General features: G+C 55.9%; 2 protein-coding genes across 8 annotated transcripts; both read right to left on the bottom strand.

Moving 5' to 3' along the window:
• Positions 1 to 465: 465 nt before the first annotated feature.
• EFNA4 (ephrin A4) lies at positions 466 to 7,167 on the bottom strand. Its single transcript, XM_049781606.1, has 7 exons — positions 7,152 to 7,167; positions 6,721 to 6,870; positions 5,284 to 5,466; positions 5,002 to 5,197; positions 2,405 to 2,700; positions 1,088 to 1,156; positions 466 to 602 (listed from the first exon to the last, which is right to left on the bottom strand). The coding sequence occupies exons 1-7, from the start codon at positions 7,165 to 7,167 to the stop codon at positions 466 to 468; spliced, it is 1,047 nt and encodes a 348-aa protein (XP_049637563.1).
• On the bottom strand, positions 7,018 to 23,663 carry ADAM15 (ADAM metallopeptidase domain 15). 7 transcript variants are annotated; one of them, XM_049782227.1, is made up of 23 exons: positions 23,520 to 23,663; positions 22,234 to 22,349; positions 21,715 to 21,791; positions 21,167 to 21,245; positions 20,977 to 21,053; positions 20,703 to 20,895; positions 16,017 to 16,079; positions 15,676 to 15,744; positions 15,435 to 15,604; positions 15,237 to 15,321; positions 14,347 to 14,495; positions 14,081 to 14,255; positions 13,843 to 13,935; positions 13,305 to 13,609; positions 13,023 to 13,218; positions 12,540 to 12,617; positions 12,095 to 12,167; positions 9,221 to 9,359; positions 8,914 to 8,983; positions 8,242 to 8,313; positions 7,779 to 7,850; positions 7,389 to 7,513; positions 7,018 to 7,312 (listed from the first exon to the last, which is right to left on the bottom strand). In XM_049782227.1, exons 1-23 carry the CDS (start codon positions 23,596 to 23,598, stop codon positions 7,267 to 7,269), a joined length of 2,601 nt encoding a protein of 866 aa, XP_049638184.1. In that variant the 5' UTR covers positions 23,599 to 23,663; the 3' UTR covers positions 7,018 to 7,266. The 7 variants fall into 7 exon arrangements, with proteins under 7 accessions (XP_049638184.1, XP_049638179.1, XP_049638183.1 ...); XM_049782222.1 differs by lacking the exon at positions 7,779 to 7,850; XM_049782221.1 differs by lacking the exon at positions 7,779 to 7,850 and having other exon boundaries at positions 7,200 to 7,312; positions 8,242 to 8,370; positions 8,909 to 8,983.
• Positions 23,664 to 24,670: the final 1,007 nt, after the last annotated feature.

The following is a 24,670-nucleotide window of genomic DNA, read 5'->3' as shown; positions in this document are numbered from 1 at the left end:
AGTTTATTGAGGGTTTGGTCCAGATACTTATAAAAATACAGTGGCATAAACGGCGACCTCATGCCAAGTCCATCTTCACAGAAGATAAATGACTAACTCTCCCCCTGGAGGAAAGGTGCTGCCCCCAGGAAGAGGTGCCAGGGCAGTGGGCGCAGATGGCAGGCCTGGCCCTCTTCCTTGCCCGGCTGCCTGTCTGTCCACCTGTCTGTCTCTGGGGGCTTCATTCAGCTCTGGCTCCCTGCAGTTTTGAGGATGTGGTGCCTCCCAGGCCTATGCTCCTGGGAGATGGAGTGGGGACAGTCTGGTGGTGTGACTTGGCTGCAGATTGTCCCATGCTCTTCTTCACACGAGGGTCACACACGGTGTCCAAGAGACCCCAGACCCTGCTGGTCCTCTCATAGGGTCCAGCAGGGCACTGGGTGGAGTTCAAGGGCAGCGCCCCCTTGCAGGGTGTCCTGGAAGGGCTCAGAGAGCTCGCAGGAGCCTCAGGATGGGGAACAGCAGCAACAGCAGCACACAGAGGGGGCTGGGAGCACCCCCACCTTGCCACCCCGATGTGCCACTTTCTCCAGGGCTTCCCACAGGATGTGCCGACTCAGACTCTGTGAACGGGAGGGTGGATATTGGTTTGGTGGGTGTCCCCTCTTCAGCCTGCCACCCCCCTGCTCAGTTCTCCCATTCTTTTTTGGGGCAAGGCCACACCCAGCATTGCAGAGGACTTACTCCTGGCTCTTTGTTCAGGGATCATACGGGATGCTGGGGATCAAACCCAAGTTAGCCACATGCAAGGCAAATGCCTTTCTCACAGAGGCTCAGGCCTCTGCTTTTATGTTCTTCCAGGGCTCCCAAATCAACTATTCCCCTTCTCTCCTCCCCGTTACCTCCTGATCTCCTCTCAGCCCCCAACTTCAAAGTCTCCCCCAAACTGCCACTGCAGACCTCCAGTTCAGGGATGTTCTCCCTGGACCAAAGCAGGTGGAAGTACCCTCATAGCTAGCTGAGGGAGCCCCTTCTAGACTCAGAGTGTTATGTTCCCCCTCTGTCCTCCCTCCCAGGGACCACACCAAGCCAGCACCCTCATACTTACTGCTCTCCTTGCAGCAGACAGACACCTGCAGCCTCAGGCACTGGCCAGGACTTTCTGGACTTGGCACGGCTTGGAGAAGGGGGAGGAGTGAGCACAGTGTGGTCTGCCACCCACCCCATTCCTGTCCCTTCTTCTCCCCTGGGCTCCCATTCCTAGCCCCTCTTCCTTTTATTTTTTTTATTTATTTATTTATTTTGGTTTTGGGGCCACACCCAGCAGCATTAAGGGGTTACTCCTACTCTGAGCTCAAAAATTGCTCCTGGGGCCCAGAGAGATAGCACAGCAGCATTTGCCTTGCAAGCAGCCGATCCAGGACCAAAGGTGGTTGGTTCGAATCCCGGTGTCCCATATGGTCCCCCGTGCCTGCCAGGAGCTATTTCTGAGCAGACAGCCAGGAGTAACCCCTGAGTACCACTGGGTATGGCCCAAAAACCAAAAACAAACAAACAAACAAACAAACGATTGCTCCTGGTGGGGCCGGAGAGATAGCATGGAGGTAAGGTGTTTGCTTGCATGCATGGAATCCTGGCATCCCATAGGTCCCCTGTGCCTGCCAAGAGCGATTTCTGAGTATAGAGCCAGAAGTAACCCCTGTGCCTGCCAGTGTGATCCCCCCCCAAAAAAAAAAACCAAAAGAGTTGCTCCTGGCAGGGGCCAGAGAGATAGCACAGTGGTAGGGCGTTTGCTTTGCATGCAGAAGGACGGTGGTTCGAATTCCGGCATCCCATATGGTCCCCTGGGCCTGCTGGGGGAGATTTCTGAGCTTAGAGCCAGAAGTAGCCCCTGAGCAATGCCGGGTGTGACCCAAAAACAAACAAACAAAAATATTGCTCCTGGCAGGCTGGGGAAACCATATGGAATGTCGGGAATCAAATTTGGGTCTGTTCGGGATCAGCTGCGTGGAAGGCAAATGCCCTATTACTGTGCTATCCCTGGTGGGGGGCGGCAACCTTCTTCCTTCTAGATGCTCCTGTCAGTTCTGGATCTTCCCCTCCTCTCTGTCTGGCCCTCACTCCTTTGTTTTTTCGGGGGTACAACTGGTGATGCTCAGGGGTTACTCCTGGCTATGCACTCAGAAATCGCTCCTGGCTTGGTGGCCCATATGGGACACTGGGAGATGGAACCGTGGTCCATCCTAGGTCAGTGTGTGCAAGGCAAATGCCCTACCACTTGTACCACCACTCCGGCCCCTGGTCCTCACTCCTGGCCCTCTTCTTCCTCCACCTCAACCCTTAACCCCAAGGCTAGCCATAGCCATGGTCGGGGCCACTCCACTCCTTTTCCCACCTCCCCAAAGGGTGTGCCCATTTCACTCACAGATGTAATAGTAGGTTTCTCCAGGCAAGAACTCAAAACCGAGGGAGAAGGGCGTGAAACGCTGAATCTTCTCTGAGAAGCGGACAGGACCCAAGGGGGCAAAGGGGCGAGAGCATTCCCAGCGCTTGAATGCCCGAGGCCCCTCGGCCTGGCAGGCCTGGTAACCCTGCCAGTCCACCATATACAAGGCGAAGCTCTCGGGCCCTCCAGGGGGCCCTGGGCCTTCGTAGTGGGGGCAGAAGATATCTAGGTAATCGTTGAGGCCCAGCTCCACCACCGCATCACCTCGAAGCAAGCTGCGGGTGTGAAGGAGCAGGGATTCAGGGGAGGAGATGTGACATAGGCCCCTAGGGCCGGAGACATCCTGTCCATTGGGGTCCCTGCCAGACACCCCCCCCCCCCACTGGAGAGGAGGCCATGCAGTAAAGCGTGAGTTCTCATGACACACAGGGAACTCAGACAAGGCACAAGCGAAGGCCCAGGGACTCAGAGAGGTTGAAGGGCTGCTGTGTCCTCAGATAGCAGATGTCCACAAGCCCACCCTAACTTTTGGACTGGAGCTGCCACCCACATCTTTAGCCCTAGTGCCCCCCACTGGTCTGACCTGGCACCTGCATCTGGGAAATAGAGGGAACTTACTATGTGCTGCAAAGAAGCAGGGGGACAGAAGCAAAGGGCTTCTGGGCACAGAAGCCAGAGCCAGCCAGGGCGGCAGTTCCCACAGAGACGAGAATAACCAGGTTGACGTCATATAATTTACTATTTTGTTTGTTTGTTTTTTGAGGGGGGCACACCTGGCGGCGTTCAGGGGTTACTCCTGGCTCTACGCTTAGAAATCGCTCCTGGCAGGCACAGGGACCATATGGGATTCGAACTACCGTCTGTCCTGGGTCAGCTGCGTGCAAGACAAATGCCCTACCACTTTGCTATCTCTCTGGCCTCTATAATTTACTTTTTGTTTGGATTTGGGATCATAGCTGACAGTGCTCAGGGCTTACTCCTGGTTCTGCACTCAAGGATCATTCATGGTGGCGCTTGGGGGGACCAAATGGGATGCTGGGGTTTGAACTGAGATTGGTGGGGTGCAAGACAGGTGCCTTCCCTCATGGTCCTGTCTCTCCAGTCCTAGGCTATAGACCTCCAACATCTGCTAGAAAGAACCCCGGGGTCTAGGGAAGAGGCTGGTGGGTGCTTCCTCCCTTCTCTACAGAGCATGGTACCCCCTCAACCTGTCATCCAACCCTTAGCCCCCTCCACCTGTAGGAAATTTCTTGGGGAGCCAACAGAGTTGGAGGCTGTTCAGCTATCAGCTTCAAGGGACCCACACTTCCCCAGGCCCGCATACACATAGAACCCTGCTGGACTTAAGACTTCCAATGGGGAAGCCCCTCAATGGGGACTGATTAGAAATGCAGATTCCTGGGCTCAGTGCCCCAGAGGACAGTAGCTGGTGGACACTTGGCCTGGTATGTGTGGATGCAAGACACTGGGCGTCTGGAAGGGGTGCTGTGCCAAATTCTGCACTCAATATTAGTGGGTCCAATCGAGGAACCAGAAGTCTCAGGGTGGGAGGTTGGGGGGGGGTGCAGGGACTGGAATTTTTAACGCCCTTCCAAGTGATTCAGGGGCACTGGGCTGGAACGGGGGAGAGGAATTCTGAGCTGGAGGACAAAAGCACTATGACAGTGCATTGGTATTAAAATGACCTGTATAGAGAACTCTGCCCCTGAAGGGGGGTCAGCTTCCAGAGAGCAGAGTCTAGACTGGCTATCTCTTGGAGTCCCCCAAGCACCGGCCTCCTGGGTCCAACCCAGGATGAGTAAAATGCTTGCGAGCTAACATAACACACGTCAGAGGCGCAGATTGTCTCAAGGAAGAAAATCAGAAAGGAAAAACAGATGGGAGAAAGAAAGCAGAGGCAGGGAGAAACCGGGGGAAGGATGGAGGCGAGCAGAAAAGAAAAAAAAAAATTTAAGACACACACACACACACACACACACACACACACACACACACACACACACACACACACACACACACACACCACCGAGATTCAAACGCAGGCAGGGAAAGCTATCCAAGTTGGCTTCTGTGAGCGCACCCCTTTTTGCACGCTGCTTTCTTTCCCAGGGGGTGCAGACGTTCCTGGCCCATTTCACAGACCAGATCACTGAGGTCGACTAAATGGAGACCAGGTGAATCAGCCAGAAAGAAGGGCAGGCTGAGACAAGAGAGCCCCAGAAAGAGAGGCCTGAAAGAAGGGGGGGGGGTCAGGCCTCAGCCTCGCAGGACCCCTGATCCTCGCTCTTGGAGCCCCATTCCTTCTTCCACCCCAAGTTTACCACCCCAAGAGAGGAGCAGGGGGAGAGGCGGGTGGGGCTCGCCGTGCAGACCCAGACACCCCCTCCCCGGGCTCCAGAGCCCCAACACGTGTGCGGGAGGCGTGGGGCGGGCAGGGGGACCCCCGGAGCGCTCGCCCCTCCCCCGCAGACTCAAACAAAGGAGCCCCAGCGCGCGGCCGGCCGGGCTCCCCAAGCAACGCGCCCCAAGCGAGCGGGGCTGCCCAGACGCGCGCAGGCCCGGCCCGGCCCGGCTACCTGGGGTTGCTGGAGTTCCAGTAAAGGGGGTGTCGGAGGCCGGAGCCCCCCCGCAGCGGGGAGCCGAGCAGCGTGGCCCAGAGGATGGTCCGCAGCAGGGGCAGCAGCCGCCGCATCGCCCCCCGAGGGGTCCGGCCCACAGCCCGGCCTGGCCCGGCCCGGCCCGTCTCGCAGCGCAGCGCAGCGCAGCGGCGGCCTGAAAGGTACAAAGTGGAAGGTTTGGGGGTGCTCCGCGACGGGGGTGGGGAGCGTGCGGACTCGCGGGCCACGCCCACGGAGAACTTTCCACCAATGGCAACGCCGCCCCGCCCCTCCGCTCGCGGCCAACTCGCCTTAACCCCTGCCGGCCCGCGCGCGCCCGGCTGCTCTGGCGACCCTGGGGCGCGCCCGCCTGGAGTGGGGACGGGATCCAGGAGCTAGCTAGGTCTTGCTGCTCTTGGGTCTTGCTGCTTCTGGCTTTCGTAGCTGCACGGCAGAAAGTCTCCTTGGGTTGGGGGTGCAACGGGAGGGTTGTCTGTCTGCCTGGCACGCGCTAACCCTAACCTAGGTTCGATCCTCCGGCGGCGTCCCATAGGGTCCCCCAAGCCAGGAGCGATTTCTGAACGCATCAGCCAGGAATAATCCCAGAGCGTCACCGGGTGTGGCCCCAAAACTAAAAGAAAGAGAGAGAGAGAGAGAGAGAGAGAGAGAGAGAGAGAGAGAGAGAGAGAGAGAGGGAGGGAGGGAGGGAGGGAGGGAGGGAGGGAGGGAGGGAGGGAGGGAGGGAGGGAGGGAGGAAGGAAGGAAGGAAGGAAGGAAGGAAGGAAGGAAGGAAGGAAGGAAGGAAGGAAGGAAGGAAGGAAGGAAGGAAGGAAGGAAAGAAGGAAGGAAAGAAAGAAAGGAAGGAAGGAAGAAAGGAAGGAAGGACGAGAAAGAAGGAAAGAAAGAAGAAAGAAAGAGAAAGAAAAAGAAAGAAAAGGAAGGAAGGAAGGAAGGAAGAAAGAAAGAAAGAAAGAAAGAAAGAAAGAAAGAAAGAAAGAAAGAAAGAAAGAAAGAAAGAAAGAAAGAAAGAAAGAAAGAAAGAAAGAAAGAAAGAAAGAAAGAAAGTCTCCTTGGGTGCTTGGAGGGTGTCTGTAGGGTCACACCCCTTTGCCCCAAGAGGAGAGGGATGAGCGGACCAGGGTCCCCCGAAGCTTATCCAAGTCCTTTTCTTTCTTTTTTTCCCTCTTATTGGTTTATGGGTCACACTCAGCAGCGTTCAGCGTTTACTCCTGGCTCTGTGCTCAGAAATCACTCCTGGCAGGGACGGGAAACCATAAGGGATGCCGGGATTCGAACTACCATCCATGCTGCTGGATCAGCTGCTGGCAAGGCAAATGCCCTACCGCTGTGCTATCTCTCCAGCCCCCCCCCCCCCAAGCCCTTTCCTTGGCACATCTCTGGGCAGTGCCCCGGGAAAGGACTGATGCATCTCTAGGACTGTGTGTCCCACTCCAACACATGGCCAACTCCATGCCCACCTAAGGCTAGCGCATGGCTCCGCTCTTCCCCACAACCTCACCCTGCGCTCTCAGACACGGGATGAAATCGGGAGGTGGTTGTGGTCTGGACAAAGCACCTTTGTTCCGCAGCCCTCAGGTGGGGGTGGAGGAGGCAGGAGTGAGGCCTCGGGATCGTGGGAGCCGCTGCCACCGCCACCCTGGCTCCAGGGCTCTTAGAACCGTGGCCAGAGAGACCCACATTCCCGGGCCACTTTCAGGCTGGGGAGACTAGGGGACACCCCAGCTTGGCTGGATGTGATGGTCGTTGTCCCCAGGGGTTGCGTCGGGTCGGAGGCCAGGCCTGGCTGTGGAGGGTGCTGCGGGGCGTCTAGCTCCCAGGGGTCCTGGACTGCAAGGGGGAACCACCCAAACTGGCACAACCAAGCCGCTGACCCAAGCCTGGACTCGCCTTCCCGCTGGCTTTCTCCGGGGCAGCAGCGTGCCCTGGCTGCCACCCCCGGAACTACAGTAGAAGTGACCCAGACAAAACCGAAGGCACTCTCCCAAATTCTCTCCTTTTATTGGGACCATCCTAGGAGCCGAACCCTGTGCTGTCTCCCCCAGCCCCAACCCCAACTCCAATCTGCAGCTGAGGGTGATGCTGCAGCTCCTAAGGGTGCCCGGTGTTGCAGGACGCCTGCTCCATTGCAGCCTGGGCTCCTTCAGTCATTGTGTGTAGGGGGACCCCAGGAGGGGTATTCTGTGGGTTTAGATGTCTAGATGTCCTAAGTCTCGGATGGAGCAGTTAGAGGTAGAGTGAAGATGCTGCTGCAGGGGGCGGCGGTGCGGGCCTGCGAAGAGGGAAGGCCAGATGGTTAGTGGGGAGGCCCCTTTGCCCACCCACCCATCCTCAGCCCCCTCGGCTACCTGGAAGGTATTACTGAAGGTGGAAATCCTGCTTCTGGGCCGGGCGCATCCCCAGAAGGGCACCTGCTTGTGGGGCCAGTGGGTAGTGCCTTCCTTGGGGGTGGAGGCTTGGTAGGCCCTTCGCACTGAGAGAGAGAGAGAGCGCAGGGGTGCGCCGTCATGTAGCCACCCCTGCCCTGGTGCTGGGGAACACCAGCCGAGTGTGTGGGCTGCACCAGCGATCACCACTGTCTCTGAACAAACCTTTCACCACTCGAGAAACCACTGGGGGTAGGTGCCCTTGGGCACACAGGGGATATCTAACCACGGTCACCACCGCCACGGCCACCAGCATGACAAGCCTAGATGGGGGAGAGGCTGTGCCCTTCTCTCTCCCTCACTCACTATTACCTTGGGGCGCCTCAACACTGGGTCAGCGGGCAGAGGGCGGTTAGGGGGATTGGGTCGATCCACCAACTCAGCCTGGACAGAGAGAGGGGCAGTGACTTGTGAGTGAGGGGACAGTCGAGTGGGGTGGGCATGCAGTTGTGGGGTTTAAGTCAACATGCAGAGTCAGCCATAGGGCAGGAGAGGACCCCCCCCCCGACATGCGCATAAGGCTGGGGTGCATGCCAGCAGAAGAAGTGGGGGAATGGGTCCTTGGGGTGTCCCTAGGTGGCTGCAGTCCGCAGCTGACCACCAGATGGCGGTAGAAACCAAGGCAGGAGGCTCACCCTTGGCAGTTTCTGGGGTTCAGAGTGTCTGAAGGCGGAGGGGCACCCTGGTCCCAGAGTGATGAGCACCGCTGGCAGGGAACAGGGGTAAGAGCTGAGGCTTAGCGCCGAGCTTCCCACCTGCCCAGGGCCAGATTTACCTGGAGTCTCTTGCGAACAGGGTCAGGAGGCAGCGGCCTGGAGGGGGCGGCGGGAAAGCCTCCAGTGCTAGTCTGTGAGAGGAGCAAAGTGGACAGGCAGGGAGCAGGAGCAGAGACAGACAGACAGACGTGGGCGATGGGAGGAGGTTAGTAGCAGAAGATGGGCGCCAGACATGGGCATGGGCCAGTGCATGCGGTTATTCAGTTGCATGCAAAGGGCTGACCCAGGTTAATAGGGTGCGCAGACTCTACTCTAGGAGCCACCCTCCTAAGGTCCTAGCAGGCACACTGTCACCTACCCTTCTTCCTACCTGTGGTGACCTGGGCCTTGGTCTGTCCTGGTGCACTCACAGCAGTTCTGATTGCCACCAACCAACCCTGGCCCAATGGGGCCGAGTCTTGGAGCCCAGGCTGTCCCCCCTCCCACCGCAGAGCTGCTGCAGATCTTCCTGTGGGTGGTGGCCATGTCCCCTGCCTCTCCACTCCAGGTCTGGGCCTGCAGCTGGGCCACAGGGTATCTAGGGGAGGCTGGCCTCACTCCTCGAAGGATACTTGGGCTAAAGAGGCTTTGAGTCTAGGGCCATCTGTCCCCTCACCTCAGCCAAAGCTAGATGCCTGGTCTGGAGGGGGTATGTATGGGTGGTGTCTCTCTCCACTGGTATCTCAGCTCACCTTGGCACCTGGCATCAGCAAAGTCCTCTGAGGGGGTCCTGGGCGTTCCGGGGGTGTGGGTTGGGCTGCCCTGAGCACAGAAAAGGGCAATCTCAGCCCAGTGCCCTCCCCTCCCTCGAGCAGCCAACTCTGGGGAACTGCTGGCTGGCTCAGGCCAAATCAGCCCAAGGAAGGAGCCCCCTTCTTAGCCAGTTTGGGAAGGAAGGGGGCTGGCATCCTGGCTGTGGGTACAGGTAGGGAAGGGAGGTATGTGGGGTGAGGGGGTCAGAATCAGGGGGCAGAGGCAGAGCCATTGAGGAACTGGTACCTGTATTGGCAGCTGGGCCCCTTGAGCTGGCAGAGCCGCTGGCGGAGGCGGGCACGATGCCAGTAGCTGGCACCAAGCAGCACCAGGACTAGCAGTAGCAGGAGGCTGAGGAGCAGCCCTGTGGTTAGGGATCCAGTTGCTGTAGGTAAAGGAGGATGGTTAAAGGTGAACAGGTTAGCAGGGATGGAGCCACAGGTGAAGAAGCACCTGCTATGCAGGTTGGAGGCCCTGAGTTTGATCCCCAGCTCCCGCACACATTGCTCTCATGCGCTTCCTGGCACAGGAACCATGGCCCGGGCATGCAGCCACCATCTAAAAGACACCCAGAGGAAGAGAAAGGGGGCCCCAAAGGGCTGGAACACAGACATTAGAGGAGGGTTCTCCAGGCTCAATTCCTGCCATTGCGTGTTCCTAAGCACAGCTTGCAAGGCCAAAAACATAACAAATAAAATAAACAATGGGGCCTGGAATGATAGCACAGCTGTAGGGCCTTTGCCTTGCACACTGCCAAGCCAGGATATACCTGGTTCTTAGCATTCCATATGATCCCCCAGCCTGCCAGGAGTGATTTCTGAGTGCAGAACTAGGAGCAACTCCTGAGCACCACCAGGTGTGGCCCCAAAACCAAAAAAAATAAAATTAAAAAATAAAATAAGGGGCCGGGCGGTGGCGCTGGAGGTAAGGTGCCTGCCTTGCCTGCGCTAGCCTAGGACAGACCGCGGTTCGATCCCCTGGCGTCCCATATGGTCCCCCAAGAAGCCAGGAGCAACTTCTGAGCGCATAGCCAGGAGTAACCCCTGAGCGTCACAGGGTGTGGCCCAAAAACCAAAAAATAAATAAATAAATAAATAAAATAAAATAAAATAAATAGGTGGACAGACTGGTATGCCTGGAACCCAGAGTTGGTCTTATGCCAATAAACTTCTGGGGTGAGGCCTTTTTGTAATCAGGTCAAGGTTTTTTTTTCCATTTTCCCCATTTTTCTGGACCTATGCAAATAATGGCGATTGCCACTATCACACCTTTACTATATTTTTTACTCTTATCCTTTAAGGAAAAAAAATACAATTTATTGAACTTAAAAACAAATAACTGGGGCCGGGTAGGTGGTGCTGGAGGTAAGGTGTCTGCCTTGCAAGCGCTAGCCAAGGAAGGACCACGGTTCGATCCCCCGGCGTCCCATATGGTCCCCCCAAGCCAGGGGCGATTTCTGAGCACATAGCCAGGAGTAACCCCTGAGCATCAAATGGGTGTGGCCCAAAAACCAAAAAAAAACAAAAAAAAACAAAACACAAATAACTAGTAGAATGCCTGTCTCAAATACAGGCAGGGGATGGGAAGGGGGGGAATGTTACACTGGTGAAGGGGGGTGTTCTGTTTGTGACTGTAACCCAACTATGATCATGTTACTTAAATAAAAAATATATTTAATATAAAAAAATAAATTAAATTAAATTTAGGGGCCGGGCGGTGGCGCTAAAGGTAAGGTGCCTGCCTTGCCTGCACTAGCCTTGGACGGACCGCGGTTCGATCCCCCGGTGTCCCATATGGTCCCCCAAGCCAGGAGCAACTTCTGAGCACATAGCCAGGAGTAACCCCTGAGCGTTACCGGGTGTGGCCCAAAAACCAAAAAAAAAAAAAAAAAAAATTAAATTTAAAAATAAAATAAATAGGTGGGGAGGAGAAGAAAAGGAAGGAAAACAAGAGTGAACAGGAAAAAAAAAAAAAAGAATGAACAGAGGGCTAAGAGTAAGAGCCACGGGCCCAGAGAGATAGCACAGCGGCGTTTGCCTTGCAAGCAGCCGATCCAGGACCAAAGGTGGTTGGTTCGAATCCCAGTGTCCCATATGGTCCCCATGCCTGCCAGGAGCTATTTCTGAGCAGACAGCCAGGAGAAACCCCTGAGCACCGCCGGGTGTGGCCCAAAAAAACCAAAAAAAAAAAAAAAAAAAAAAAGAGTAAGAGCCAGGTACTCAGGAAGAGGCGGAGGAAGAGGAGATGCAGGGAGGAAGGAGGTCACGTGACCCAAGAATAAAGGGTCAGGGTCACAGGGTCAGGAATCAGCAGTGAGAATGGGGAGAGAGATGGGGAAGATGGGGTGGGGGAGAGAAAGATGGAAAAGCATCACAGTTGAATCCTAGGCACTGCTGATGTGGCCCTGGGACATCCTGAGACTACAGGGCCTGACAACCCCACATCCTCAGACCTGAGCCCCAAGCCACCACCTGATTTACTTCGTAGCATTGGGAACAGCCCCCTGACTCCCTGAGCAGTCAAGGGAAGGCTCCTTCCCCGGCAAAAATAAACTTTTACTTTTCTTTTGTTTGATTCTGAGGTCATGCGTGGTGATGCTCAGGGTTTATTCCTGGCTCTGTGTTCAGGGGTCACTTCTGGTGGGCTCAGGAAACCATAGGGTGGTATCAGGGATCAAACCCTGATTTACTGTGTGCAAGGAAAATCCCATTCCCATTGTACTATCTCTTCTTTTGTATTCCTTTTTTATTTAATGTCTTTATTTAAACACCATGATTTCAAACATGACTAGTTTGTACAGTCTTGTGGTTTGTAAGGCTTTTTGACCATACCCGGCAGTGCTCAGGGGTTACTCCTGACTATGTGCTCAGAAATCACTCCTGGCTCGGGGACCATATGGGACACCAGGGATTGAACCCAGGTCTGTCCTGAGTCAGCCAAGTGCAAGGCAAACACTCTACTACAGTGCTATCGCTTCAGCCCCGATGCTGGGGATTGAACTCGAGTCCATCCCAAGTCATCTGCATGTAAGGAGAATGAATGCCCTACCGCTTTTTTTTTTTTTTTTAATTAAGAAAAGGGAAAGGAAGAGGAAAGACAAGCCTGCTGGTTCCTCCCCACCTCTGATCTGGGTGGCGCAGTCCGGGGGTGCCCAGCCCTTCTCACAGTGACAGTCGCCATTGCTGTTGCAAACCTAGGAGGGGGGGTGAGCAGTGAGGGGCCTGTCCTGTGGCTGCACCCCAGGCCTCTGTTTTCCCAGACCTAATGCATAGGCAGTGCCCAAGCTCTGAGATGGCAATCTCCATTCTGGCCAGAGCAGAGGGTGCTGAGTGCCCTTCCCATTTAGTTTCCAACTAAATCAAATCCACCCCAGAAAGCGACCCCACCTGGCTGGCTCATGTGAGAGACAGAGATGAAGCTTAGCTCAGAGAGGTTAGGTAAGCTGGCCCAGGTCACAACGCTAGAGTGAGAATTCAAACCCAGGCCTGCCCAAAACCCCTAGTCAACCTTTCCTGGGAGGGGGTATACCCTTTGCTCCCCTTCCATCCCTTGAGAGTCAACTCACCCCATGTCCATGGCATTTTCTGCGACATTCCTGTGCTCCCAGGAGGCTGGCAGGTTGGCACCGCCGGTCGATGCACACCTGACCAGGGAGAGGGAGCAGAAGTCATGGTTCCCAGGAGCTTTCCTGGCTGAGGTGCCCCTTGTTCAGAAGGAGAAGCCCAGGCTCTTGAGGGCCAGTAGGCTCCTTCTGCAGACACCTAGCTCCCTCCTGAGGTGGGGAAGTTTTATTTATTTATTTTGGTTTTGGATTTTGGGTCACACCTAGTGACATTCAGGAGTTACTCCTAGCTATGCACTCAAAAATCGCTGCTGGCTTGGGGGATCATATGGGACACCGGGGGATCGAACCGTGGTCCGTCCTAGGTTAGCACGTGCAAGGCAAACACTTGCACTACCTCTCCAGCTCTGGAAGGGAGTTTTAGAGTCTTGCAGAAACCACCCACTACAATCCAGAGCGCCCTTCCCACCTACACGGGGTTCTCACCAGGCCAGGGCCACAGGTGGTGCCGGGTAGAGCCAGGAGTGGCTGCATCACATCACCACCCAGGTCCAGGCGCACGCGACTGCAGTTGAACCGGGTGCCATTGGCTTCCAGGGTCTCCCAGCGAAGCTCCTGAGCCGTCCCCAGCAGAGGCTGGACCCCGCCCCCTTGGCATTGAAGCTGCCCACAGATGGCATCACTGGGGCAAGAGATGTGCAAACTCAGCCAAAGGGTGTGGAGGCTCCCATGGACTCCTTCAGGAGCAGCCAGGACCCCACTACACACCTGGGCGTGCAGGCCATGTAGGTGCCATTGGGGTGGCGTCCACAGCTCCCAAATGCATTGCCCTGTACATTGGCAGTCTGCAGGCAGAGTGGCGCTGCTGGCTGGGCCCCGGGGCCCCAGAGTCCCTGGCATTGCTGGACATAGGAGGCACAGCGCCCCTGCATACACACAGCTGCACCATCGGCGCATGGCTCGCCATCCCCCAGGCCGAGGTCTGGGGGGCACTGTGCGCTGTCTCCGGTGCAGAATTCTGGCAAGTCACATTCCCCTCTGGCAGGGCGGCACTGCCCGCCTGCCACTCGCAGCTGTAGAAGTTGAGCGAACAGGAGTGTGAGTGCCAGCCAGGCCTGAGGGGTCAGCGCCGCCCTTGCCTCCCAGTCCCTGGCAGCAAGCACAGGCCAAGGTATCCAAGATGCCCACCTGAAAGATTGGCTGTGTGTTTTGGTATTGGGGGCACACACCTGATAGTGCTAGGCACTGAAGCCAGGTGGCCCATGCAAGGTTGATGCCCTCCCACTTTCTTTTCTCTCCGGCCCACCTGGCAGTTCTCACAGCAGGGTCCCTGGGAGGCACACTGCGCCCCTGGCCTCAGCTGGCAGGTGAAGTAGTCGCAGCATGGATCAGTGCAGTCCTGGGGGCACAGAGAAGGGATCAAGCCAGGCTCTCCCACCCTCACCCCGACCTCACATCATGGACCTGCTACTTGCAGGGGAGTGGAGGGTCCCAGGGAGGGTTCAATGGGGCACAGAGGTGAAATTTGAGGTGGGCAGGCTCACATCTGGGAAGCCACAGTCACACTGCTCCCCTGGCTCCACAAGCTGGTTCCCGCACATGCTGGTCATAGGGTGGGGGTCAGCCGCCTGTGCAAAGAGACAGCTGCCCATCCCAGTCAGCAGAGCCCTCTCCAGTGCCTGGCGGCTGCAGTTGCTGAAGTTCAGGCCTTGGAGGAAGCTTAAGGGGAAATGAGTGGTAAGGTGGTCAGGCTGCAAGTCAGCAACTGCGACAGCCCTGTCCCCCGCCCTCCACACCCGAGGTCACTCACTCGGTGGAGGCTTCCATGATACAGGTCTTGGCAGGGGCTGGACCTGGACAGGGGCAGCTATTCCCAGGCAAGTCGTGGCCCAAGCCCAAACTGTGGCCCAGCTCGTGGGCCATGGAGGAGGCGACACCCAGGATGCTGGTGGAGTGGTCCTGTCAGTGGGGAGGGGCACCCTAGCTTCAGAACCCCCCTCCCACTGCAGCTCTCGCCTCCTCTGCCTCCCTCCTTAAATGCTTTGTCTCCAGGAGGAGAGCCCAGACCTTGGTGGTAGGGAGTTTCAGTCTGTCCCCGCACCTGCCCCACCCCTGGTGGCCCTGGTATATCTTCTTTGTACTTTATTTATTTTTGGTTTTGGGTCATACCCAGCGGCACTCAGGGGTTAATCCTGGCTCTGTGCTCAGAAATAGCTCCTGGCAGACTCGGGGGACCATATGGGATCCCCGGAAACAAACCTGGTTCCGCCTCGGTTGACTGTGTGCAAGCCCTATTGCTGTGCTATCTCTCCGGCCCCTACACTTTAGACCTTCGGCTGCAACCTACTCCCCCTGGCAAATGGGTAGCGGGTAGGAGATGGTTCAAAACAGAATTTGCATTTGATCACTTGCACTTGGTCCCCAGAGTATCAACCCTGGAAGTGACCTCCCCCCACACATACTACAGTGAGATGCTGGAAGAAGCCCTTAAGCACAACCAGATGTTGTTACCCACCCATCCCCCAAAAAGAAAAGGGTGAGGAGAGCTCATTGACCTGGAGAGGATGTGGTAGTGTCAAGGGTCCCAGCTGCACCCTGCTTAGCTGGCTGGTCCAGTGGCTAAACTGAACCACCAATGGCAGGGGCTGAGTGGGGACGGTGGGGCCAGTTGGAAGTAGGGGAGATGTGGAGATGGCTCACCATGTTGACCCCTCCTGAGAGCTCTGGGGAGCAGATGGAATTCTGAACCGCCAGTCCCACTGCTGGTCCAGAGAACACAGTTGCACTGGGGGCCAAAGGTCAAAGGTCAGGGGGCACAGTCCAGGGGTCCTGAGCTTTAGGCCCTCAGGCAGGGAAGGAAGGAACTGTGGGATTGGCCTGCCCAACCCTGGGCCTTACGTCATCAGCTGGGCATTGTCATGGGGCAGTCGGGGTAACAGGTCTGTCCGGCGCCAGCGCAGGAAGTTGTCAAGAGTGACCCCTGGGTCCTGGCTGATTTCCACCAGGTCATGCTGGGTCCAGGCTTCCAGGCCCACCAGCGCCACTCGGACATTGAGGGGCTGGAAGAACTGAAAGGGAATGAGATCAGGAGGGGGTGCTCATGTCCCAGGGGGCAGGGGGCTGCGCCTCCCAAACTCACTGTGTCCAGGAGCATCGCCACTTCTAGAGAGCGGTTCAGCAGCTGCTGGAAATCCGGGTACTTTTGCACCTGCAGTACAAAAGAGGGGATAGGAACCAGAGCAGTGGCGCAAGCAGTAGGGCATTTGCCTTGCACGAGCTAAACCTAGGATGGACCATGGTTCGATCCCATATGGTTCCCCCAAGCCAGGAGCGATTTCTGAGCACATAGCCAGGAGTAACCTGAGTGTCACTGGGTGTGGCCCAAACTCCCCACCCCCAAAAAAGAGGGGACTGTGACAGACAGGGAAGTGGGGTGGGGGGCCTGAGTGGGCTCAGGACACCACCAGTCAGCTAGCTCACCTCAGAATGATCAGCCACAATCACCAGCTCCACGATCTTGGTCTCTGTCACCACATCTCGCCTCTGTGGTGGGCCAGGAAGGACAGTAATGAACCTGGTCAGGGCTCAGTGGCAGAGCCCTGACCTGGTCAGCAGGAGGCTCTGTATTCAGCCATTCAACCCCCAGCAGCACCCCGAGTGCCAATGGTGAGCCAATGACCATACATGAATTCTAACACTCAGTGCCTAAATATAGGCACACCCAGGCCTATATGAGCCCCAGAAACCACAGAGATAGCAGCAAAAAAAAAAAAAAAAAGGAAGGCGGTACAGAATTTGATGAGGCCAGAGAAAGACCTTTCACAAGGCCACCCCTCATTTGATCCCCACTGCATCAGAATGCCCCATGCACCAGTAGGAGTTATGTCTGAGCACAGAGTCAGAAGTCAATCCCAAACACCACCAGGAATTATTCCCGAGCACAGAGCCAGGAGTGAGCTCTGAGCACAGCCAGGTTTAGCCTAAACCCCTTCCTTCCTCCTACCAAAAAACTATCCTAAACAAAATAGTTTAAAGAAAAGAAAAATGGGGCCGGAGAGATAGCATGGAGGTAAGGTGTTTGCCTTGCATGCAGAAGATCAGTAGTTCGAATCCCAGCATCCCACATGGTCCCCTGAGCCTGCCAGGAGCGATTTCTTTTTTTTTTTTCTTTTTTTCCCCGCCCCCCAGGAGCGATTTCTGAGTGTAGAGCCAGGAGTAACCCCTGAGTGCTGCTGGGTGTGACCCAAATAAACAAAAAGAAAAAAAAGAAAAGAAAAGAAAAGAAAAAGAAAATTAGAAAAATGTTTTTGAGAGCTGGGACCTGAGAGATACCATAGAGGTAGAGCATTTGCCTTGCATGCAGAAGGATGGTGGTTCGAATCCTGGCATCCCATATGGTTCCCCGAGCCTGCCAAGAGCAATTTCTGAGTGGAGAGCCAGGAGTAACCCCTGAGTGCTGCTGGGTGTGACCCAAAAACCAAAAAAAAAAAAAAAAAGAGAAAGAAAAATGTTTTTGAGTTTGTGAGTCACTCGTTGTGTATGCAGTGCTGACTCCCAGCCTGTGTGGGCCACAGAGAAGGGGGAAGATTCTGTTTTATAAATGAACCACTGAGACCTGAGTTTCTGCCTCCAAGTTCACTGCTTTTTTCAAATTCTTTTATTTTTGTATACCATTTTTATTTAAAACACAAATAAATATTTATCTTTCTGTAATGGCAAATGGTTCAAATAATGCCAAACATAAATCATGACAAATATGAAACAAAATTACTTTTATAAATAAAAGCCAAATTCTTTTTTTATTTTTTTTTGGGTTTTTGGGCCACACCGTTTGACGCTCAGGGGTTATTCCTGGCTATGCACTCAGAAATCGCACCTGGCTTGGGGGGACCATATGGGACGCCGGGGGATCAAACCTCGGTCCGTCCTACGCTAGCGCTTGCAAGGCGACACCTTACCTCTAGTGCCACCTTCCCAGCCCCATAAAAGCCAAATTCTTAAAAATAATACTAAGAGGGCCCGGAGAGATAGCACAGAGGTTTGCCTTGCAAGCAGCCAATTCAGGACCTAAGGTGGTTGGTTCGAATCCCGGTGTCCCATATGGTCCCCTGTGCCTGCCAGGAGCTATTTCTGAGCAGACAGCCAGGAGTAACCCCTGAGCACTGCCAGGATGGCCCAGAAACCAAAATAATAATAATAATAATAATAATAATAATAATAATAATAATAATAATAATAATAAGAGAAGGGGCTGGAGCGATGGTGCAGTGGTAGGGTGTTTGCCTTGCATGTGGCTGACCCAGGCCTGATCTCGGTTCAATCCCTGGTATCCCATATGATCCCCTAAGCCAGGAGTCATTTCTGAGCGCATAGCCAGGAGTAATGCCTGAGCGTCACCTGGTGTGGACCAAAAATAATAAAATAAAAAATAACAGGAGGGGTTGCAGTGATAGCACAGCAGATAAGGCAGTTAGTTGGCCTGGGTTTCTTTTGTGTGTGTGTGTGTGTGTGTGTGTGTGTGTGTGTGTGTGTGTGTGTGTGGTTTTTGGGTCACACCCGGCAGTGCTCAGGGGAAACTCCTGGCTCCATGCTCAGAAATTGCTCCTGGTAGGCATGGGGGACCATATGGAACGCTGGGATTCAAACCGATGACCTTCTGCATGAAAGGCAAACGCCTTACCTCCATGCTATCTCTCTGGCCCCTGACCTGGGTTTCATTCCCAGCACCCCATATGGTGATCCCCTAAACCTACCAGGAGTGCTTTCTGAGCTCAGAGCCAGGAGTCACCCCAGAGCACTGCTGGGTGTGGCCCACCTCCCCCAAGAAATACTAGGGGAGTGAGATGATAGATAGTTCTGGGGATGAGATATTTGCCTTGCATACATCTGACTCTGGTTTGCTACCCAGTACCACATATAGTCCCCCCAAGAACTGCTGGTTTCTCTAGAACACAGAGCCAGAATAAATAACTTTGAGTGCCACCAGGTATGACTCAATCACCTCCTTCTCCTTCTCCTCTTCCTCCTCCTTCTATTACTACTACTACTATTACTACTTCTACTACTACTACTACTACTACTACTACTACTACTACTACTACTACTACTACTTGGGCCAGGGAGACAACACAAAGGACTGGGCAGGTGCTTTACATGTGTGGGGCCTGGATTTGAATCCTATGGTCCCCTGAACACTGCTAATAGTGACCCTTCAGAACTGCTAGGTAGGTGCTGGAGCAATAGCACTGTAGGTAAAGCAATTGCCTTGCACGTGATCGACCCGGGTTTGATTTCCTGCATCCCATATGGTTCCCTGAGCCTACCAGGAGTGATTTCTGAATGCAGAGCCAGGAGTAACCCCTGAGCGCCACCAGATGTGACCCAAAAACCAGAGAAAAAAATAGAGCTGGGGGCAGAGAGCTAGAACTGGAGTTAAGGCCTTACATGCAGCTGGCACTGGTTTAATCCCTGGCATTGCTCAGGGTCCCCTGAGACCTATCAGTAGTGACCCCTGAGCACAGAGCCAAGAGTTAGCTCTGAGCACTGCCAAGTGTGACTTATGCCAAGAGTAAATAATAGAGGGAATCAGAGAAACAGCTCAATGACATGTAGGCTTAGTATGCAGGGGTCCCAGATTCCATCCTTAACACTATATGGTCCATAATCATTGCTGGATATGACCTCTAAGCACTAAGCCAGGAGTAATTTAATTCCTAAGCACTGTTATGTGTGACCCAAAAATAAGTGAACTCTTAGGGGCCAGGGAGATGGTTAAAGGTTTGGAATGCCTGTCTGGCATGCATAGATAGGAATCTGGGTTTGGTTCCCATCATTGTCTGGTCTTTGGAGCACCACCCAGGAGATTCCCACCACAGCTTGACTCAAGAACCACATACTGAATATTGCAGGGAATGACCCAGGCATCTCCTTAGACTGCTTGGTAAATGGCTCTATTAAGGATGGGGAGAGAACTCATGACTTGCATGCTGGAGGCCCAGGTTTGATCCTCAGCACCACATAGGAGCACAGAGCCTGGAACTCAACAAACAACCACTATTGAAGGCCAAGAATGATACTCAAGGGCCGGGCGGTGGCGCTAGAGGTAAGGTGCCTGCCTTGCCTGCGCTAGCATAGGACAGACCTCGGTTCGATCCCCCGGTGTCCCATATGGTCCCCCAAGCCAGGAGCGACTTCTGAGCGCATAGCCAGGAGTAACCCCTGAGCATCATCGGGTGTGGCCCAAAAAAAAAAAAAAAAAAAAGAATGATACTCAAGTGGTAGGGCATGTGCATGTGTAGCTATGGTTCCATCCTAATCCTGTGAGGAGTGTTCTTCAGAGTAATAAAAAATAGGGACCAAAGGGGCCAGAGCAGTGGCGCAGTGGTAGGGTGTTTGTTTTGCACACGGCTGACCTAGGATGGACCGCGGTTCAATTCCCTGGCATCCCATATGGTCCCCCAAGCCAGGAGCAATTTCTGAGTGCATAGCCAGGAGTAACCCCTGAGCATCACCAGATGTGGCCCAAAACAATAACAACAACAACAACAGTAACAACAACAAAATAGGGACCAAAGCGAAAGCACAACAGGTAGGGCATTTGCCTTGCATGTGACTAACCCAGGTTTGATCCTGGCATTCCTTATGGTCTCCCGAGCACTGCCAGGAATGATCCCCTGAGCACAGAGCCATGAGTAACCCCTGAGCTAGGAGATCCATGAACACAGAGCCAGAGGAAACCCGAGCATCAGTGAGTGTGGCCTCAAAACCCAACAAGTGAAATAACAACTGTAACTCAAGCTACTAAAGGCCCCTTCTCTCCCAGGGCTGGATGAAGAATGAAGATTGTAAAACCCCACAGGGGCCTCGAGTGGGCAAACTCTCCATGTGTGGTTGCAGGAGCAACCTGTGCTGTGGGGGCCTCTGAGGAGCGCCCACTTTTTCTGCTAAACATCCTCACCCATGGGCCCGGAGAGATAGCTCAGTGGCGTTTGCCTTGCAAGCAGCCAATCCAGGACCAAAGGTGGTTGGTTCGAATCCCGGTGTCACATATGGTCCCTCGTGCCTGCCAGGAGCTATTTCTGAGCAGACAGCCAGGAGTAACCCCTGAGCACCGCTGGGTGTGGCCCAAAAACCAAAACAAAACAAAACAAAACAAAACATCCTCACCCAACGGCTATGATGCGGTCCCCTGGGTGGTTCTGTTGGAGAATGGCTGGGCACAGGCCCCTGCCCATTCCAGATGCAGGTACGGCCTGGCAGCAAGGACCGATGGATCCGAACTGCACGGGGATAAGAGCCCTGGTTTCCAGTTCTCAGCTCCAGAGCGTAACTTCTCTCTGGGGACAGCACCACCAAACCCCTGTGGGAGGCAGTGAGTAAGAACACTGCACTCCCTACTGCTCACACCCCACACTCTCTCCACAACCGGGATCCCCCATACCAGAGCCCAGAGCAGATGCAGATGGAGGCCCAGGAGTGTGCATGGCCCCTCACCAGGCCCTGGTAGCAGCAGTTCCCCTATAGAACAGGGACAAAAGTGCTCTCATGCTCAGATGTCACCGCACCATCCCGCTGTCCTCTCCCTGCTTCTCACTCCAAAGACATCACCCGCACAAGCGGCCCCGGCTCACCAGAATGTGTCCCTCACTAACCACCCGAGTGCCATCGGGCTGGTACCACACCAGGGTAGGACGATCTGACACCAGCTCCCTGCAGATGGAGAGAAAAGAGCATGGAGGCAGGAGAAGTGTGGGATGGCTAACATCCCAGTTTTCCTGCTTCCCCCAAGAGGCATAAACTTGGGTCATAAATTCTTGACAGATTATTTGGGTTCCCCGTGGTTTCTGCTGTGCTAGCTGTGTGACCATGGGCAAGTTGTTTGATCTCTCTGTGCCTTAAAAAGGAAGAAGGGAGGGGGCAGAGGTGGCACAGTGGTAGGGCATCTGCTTTGCATGTGTCTGACCCAGGAAGGACTGCGGTTTGATCCCCGGTGTCCCATATAGTCCCCCAAGCCAAGGGCGACTTCTGAGCGCTTAGCCAGGAGTAACCCCTGAGTGTCTCTGGTTGTGGCCCAAAAATCAAAAAAAAAAAAAAAGAATAATGACCACATAGTTCCTAAGGCTGAAGAGAGCAGGGGTAAAAGCGGGGTACATGTTTATGGGCTCCACCATCTCCTCACCTGCTTGGTAGCAGCTCCAGAATGTGATTCTCCCCATCAAGCTCCAGATTGATCTGAAAGGCCTCGGGCGGGCGTATCTGGGGCACCGGAGGACAGGTCAGCTCTCCTTGCCTCCCCCCACCAAGGATCTTAAGGAGCACCAGCCATGGATTAGCTCATGGGGGGCGGTCGTCCCAAGGGAGGTCCCGGAAGCCCTGCCTGGCCCGGTGCATTGTTCTGGGGGGTTGCTGGAGGAGGCCAAGGAAGGTTCCTAAGCCGCCCCCTTCTCGGCTTCCTGCCCAGAGAGGAAACTCATGGAGGACCCAGGGAGACTCCAGCCCTTCCTCTGACTCAGCTTTCGAGTCAGAATTTAGGGGACTGACCCTCTCTAAAGGGGACCCAGGAGAGGAATAAATGCAGGCAGAAACAGTTGTTGGGGTGGGCCTGGATGACCATACTGCACTCTGGGCCAAGTTTTCCAAGACCCCCCAAGGAACTCCCCTGAAGGTTGGTGACTTGAAGGGAGACAGGACCACTCACCTGTAGCACCTCTGCCGAATTCACCCCCAGGTGGTCCCGAAGGAGCAGGGCCTCCAAGGACCCGCTCCAGGCCCCGTCTGGCCTCGCCTGCTTCTCTTTCTCATCATCGGTGCCACCTGCAGGATTCCCAGACACCCCAAGAAAGTGAATCAGAAGAGAGAATTAGGGGCCGGAGAGATAGCATGGAGGGAAGGCATTTGCCTTGCATACAGAAGGATGGTGGTTCGAATCCCGGCGTCCCATATGGTCCCCCGAGCCTGCCAGGGGCGATTTCTGAGCGTAGAGCCAGGAGTAACTCCTGAGTGCTGCCGGGTGTGACCCAACATCAATCAATCATCAATCAATCAATAAATAAATAAGAAGAGAATCAGCACCAGGGCTGGAGCCCCCTGCCATATAAATAAATAAATAAATAAACAAACAAACAAATAAATAAATAAATAAGAAGAGAGTCAACACCAGGGCTGATCTAGATGAAGGAGCATCTGGCCAATGCCTCCTACCCATTTGCTTGGTCCCCAGAAAGAAAAGTTGTGCCTGTTAACTCTGTCCCCTTCCTAGCCCAATCCCAGGTCCTTCCAGCGACCCTCTCCCCCTGTTCCCCTACTCCCAGGCACTCCTCTGTCCACTAGGCAAGGCTCTTGGCCAGCTGCCTGGGCACCCGCCTCTTCCCTCTCGGTCGGCCCAGATGCGGGAACGCCCGTTTTGGGTGAGCAGAGCAAACACCCCCGATGCCCGGCCAGACACACCCGTTCCCCCACAGCCTCTGCTTCCTCTCCGGCCCCCACAATGGCCCTGTCACCGCCGGACACGCCACCCCTACCCCCTCCCCGCCTGCTCCCTCCTCGGGCCCGGCTCCCAGTTGCATTGATTGGGAAGTGAAAGCTCCAAGCGGGAGCCGGGCCTGGGCTACCCGGAGGCGGTGACAGCTCTTGGAGTCACCCCCAGGAGCCGGTGTCCCCCCCGGCCCTGGTGCCGGACGGGGCCTGGAGGCCAGAGGGCCTTGGAGCCGGTGAGTTAGGCCCGGGGATGGCACCGGGTGACAGATCCCCATGCCAGGAGGCGGCTGCCAGGCCTCTGGCACCTGGCACTGGGAGCTGAGGGTGCCCAGGGGATGACAGGAGAGCGCGCCCCAGCATGCCGGCTTTCTCCCCAGGATCCCGGGGTGGAAGGCGCTCCGGGAAGGGTCCCCCAGGCCGGCCCGGGCACCCCGATGTCTCCCAACTTCTCAGCGCCTCCTTGCTGGCCTCCCCGGCCCACCCACGCCTGGCCCGATCTGGACTCACCTAGCCTGGGGAGCGGCCGGGAGGGCAGCGGGCTGCCCGCGCCCAGGAGCCCCAGGGCCCACAGCAGCGCCAGCCGCATGGCAGCGGCACCCCGGGGCGGGCGAGGGTGCGGGCAGCAGGTGCGGGTGGCGCGCGCCGGGGCGGCCGATGAGTCTGCGGCGCTTCTGCTGCCGCGCTGAGTCCGCGGGTCCTCCTCCGGCTCCGCCCCCGAGACAGGCTCCGTCCCAGTGCTTAGCCCCGCCCCAGAGGCCACGCCCTCCCGGAGCCAGGCCACGCCCCTCCCGAGTCAGACTCGGCTTTCAGGCATCGCCCCCGCCCAAGTGCCAAGCGCCGTTCTCCGAGAGGCCCCGCCCCACTCTAGAATCAAGCCCCGCCCCCAGCCTAGCTCTGTTCCGGGAGGCCTGGCCCGAGAGCTAGGCCCCGCCCCTCCCAGGAGCCAGGCCCCGCCTCGCCCCAGATTCAGGCTTGGCTCTCTCTCCCTCAAGTCCCCGCCTTTCCCGAGTGCCAGGTGCTCTTCTATTAGGCCACGCCCCTTCAGAGGAAGGGGGAGGCTTCGCCCCGCCTCCCGGAGCCAGGCTGTTCCCGGGAGCCCCGCCCCGCTCGAGAGCCGGGCCACGCCCCTCCCACAGCCAGGCTCGGCTTCCAGGAGACCCCGCCCTACCCGAAGGCCAGATGTTGTTCTCCGAGAGGCCACGCCCCTTCCTAGGGAGGCTCCGCCCCCAGGAGGCTTCGTTCCGCCCTAGAGTCAAGCCACGCCCCCTATTTGAACCGGGCCACGCCCCTCCAGAGACCAGGCACCGGTCTCTGAGGGGCCACGCCCCTTCCTTGGACCTGGTCCCGCCCCCAAGGGTTTCGCCCCGCCCCTCCCTAGATCCAGGCCACGCCCCCGCCATGCTGGGCCTCGGGGCTTGAGACTCTGGCCTCACCCAACTCTGCTCCGGGCTCGCAGCCCTCTGAGGCGCTCATTCTCCCTCCCGAGCAGCAGCAATGTCCAAGGCGTTTGTTTGTTTGTTTTGGGTTTTTGGGTGACATCCGGCAGCACTCAGGGGTTCCTCCTGGCTCTGCACTCAGAAATCGCTCCTGGCAGGCTGGGGGTGGGGGACCATATGGGACGCCGGGATTCGAACTAACAATCCTTTTGCATCAAGGCA

This window comes from Suncus etruscus, chromosome 10, assembly GCF_024139225.1.
Source record: "Suncus etruscus isolate mSunEtr1 chromosome 10, mSunEtr1.pri.cur, whole genome shotgun sequence".
Taxonomy (NCBI): Eukaryota; Metazoa; Chordata; class Mammalia; order Eulipotyphla; family Soricidae; genus Suncus; species Suncus etruscus.
This window is presented reverse-complemented; position numbering and strand designations above follow the sequence as displayed.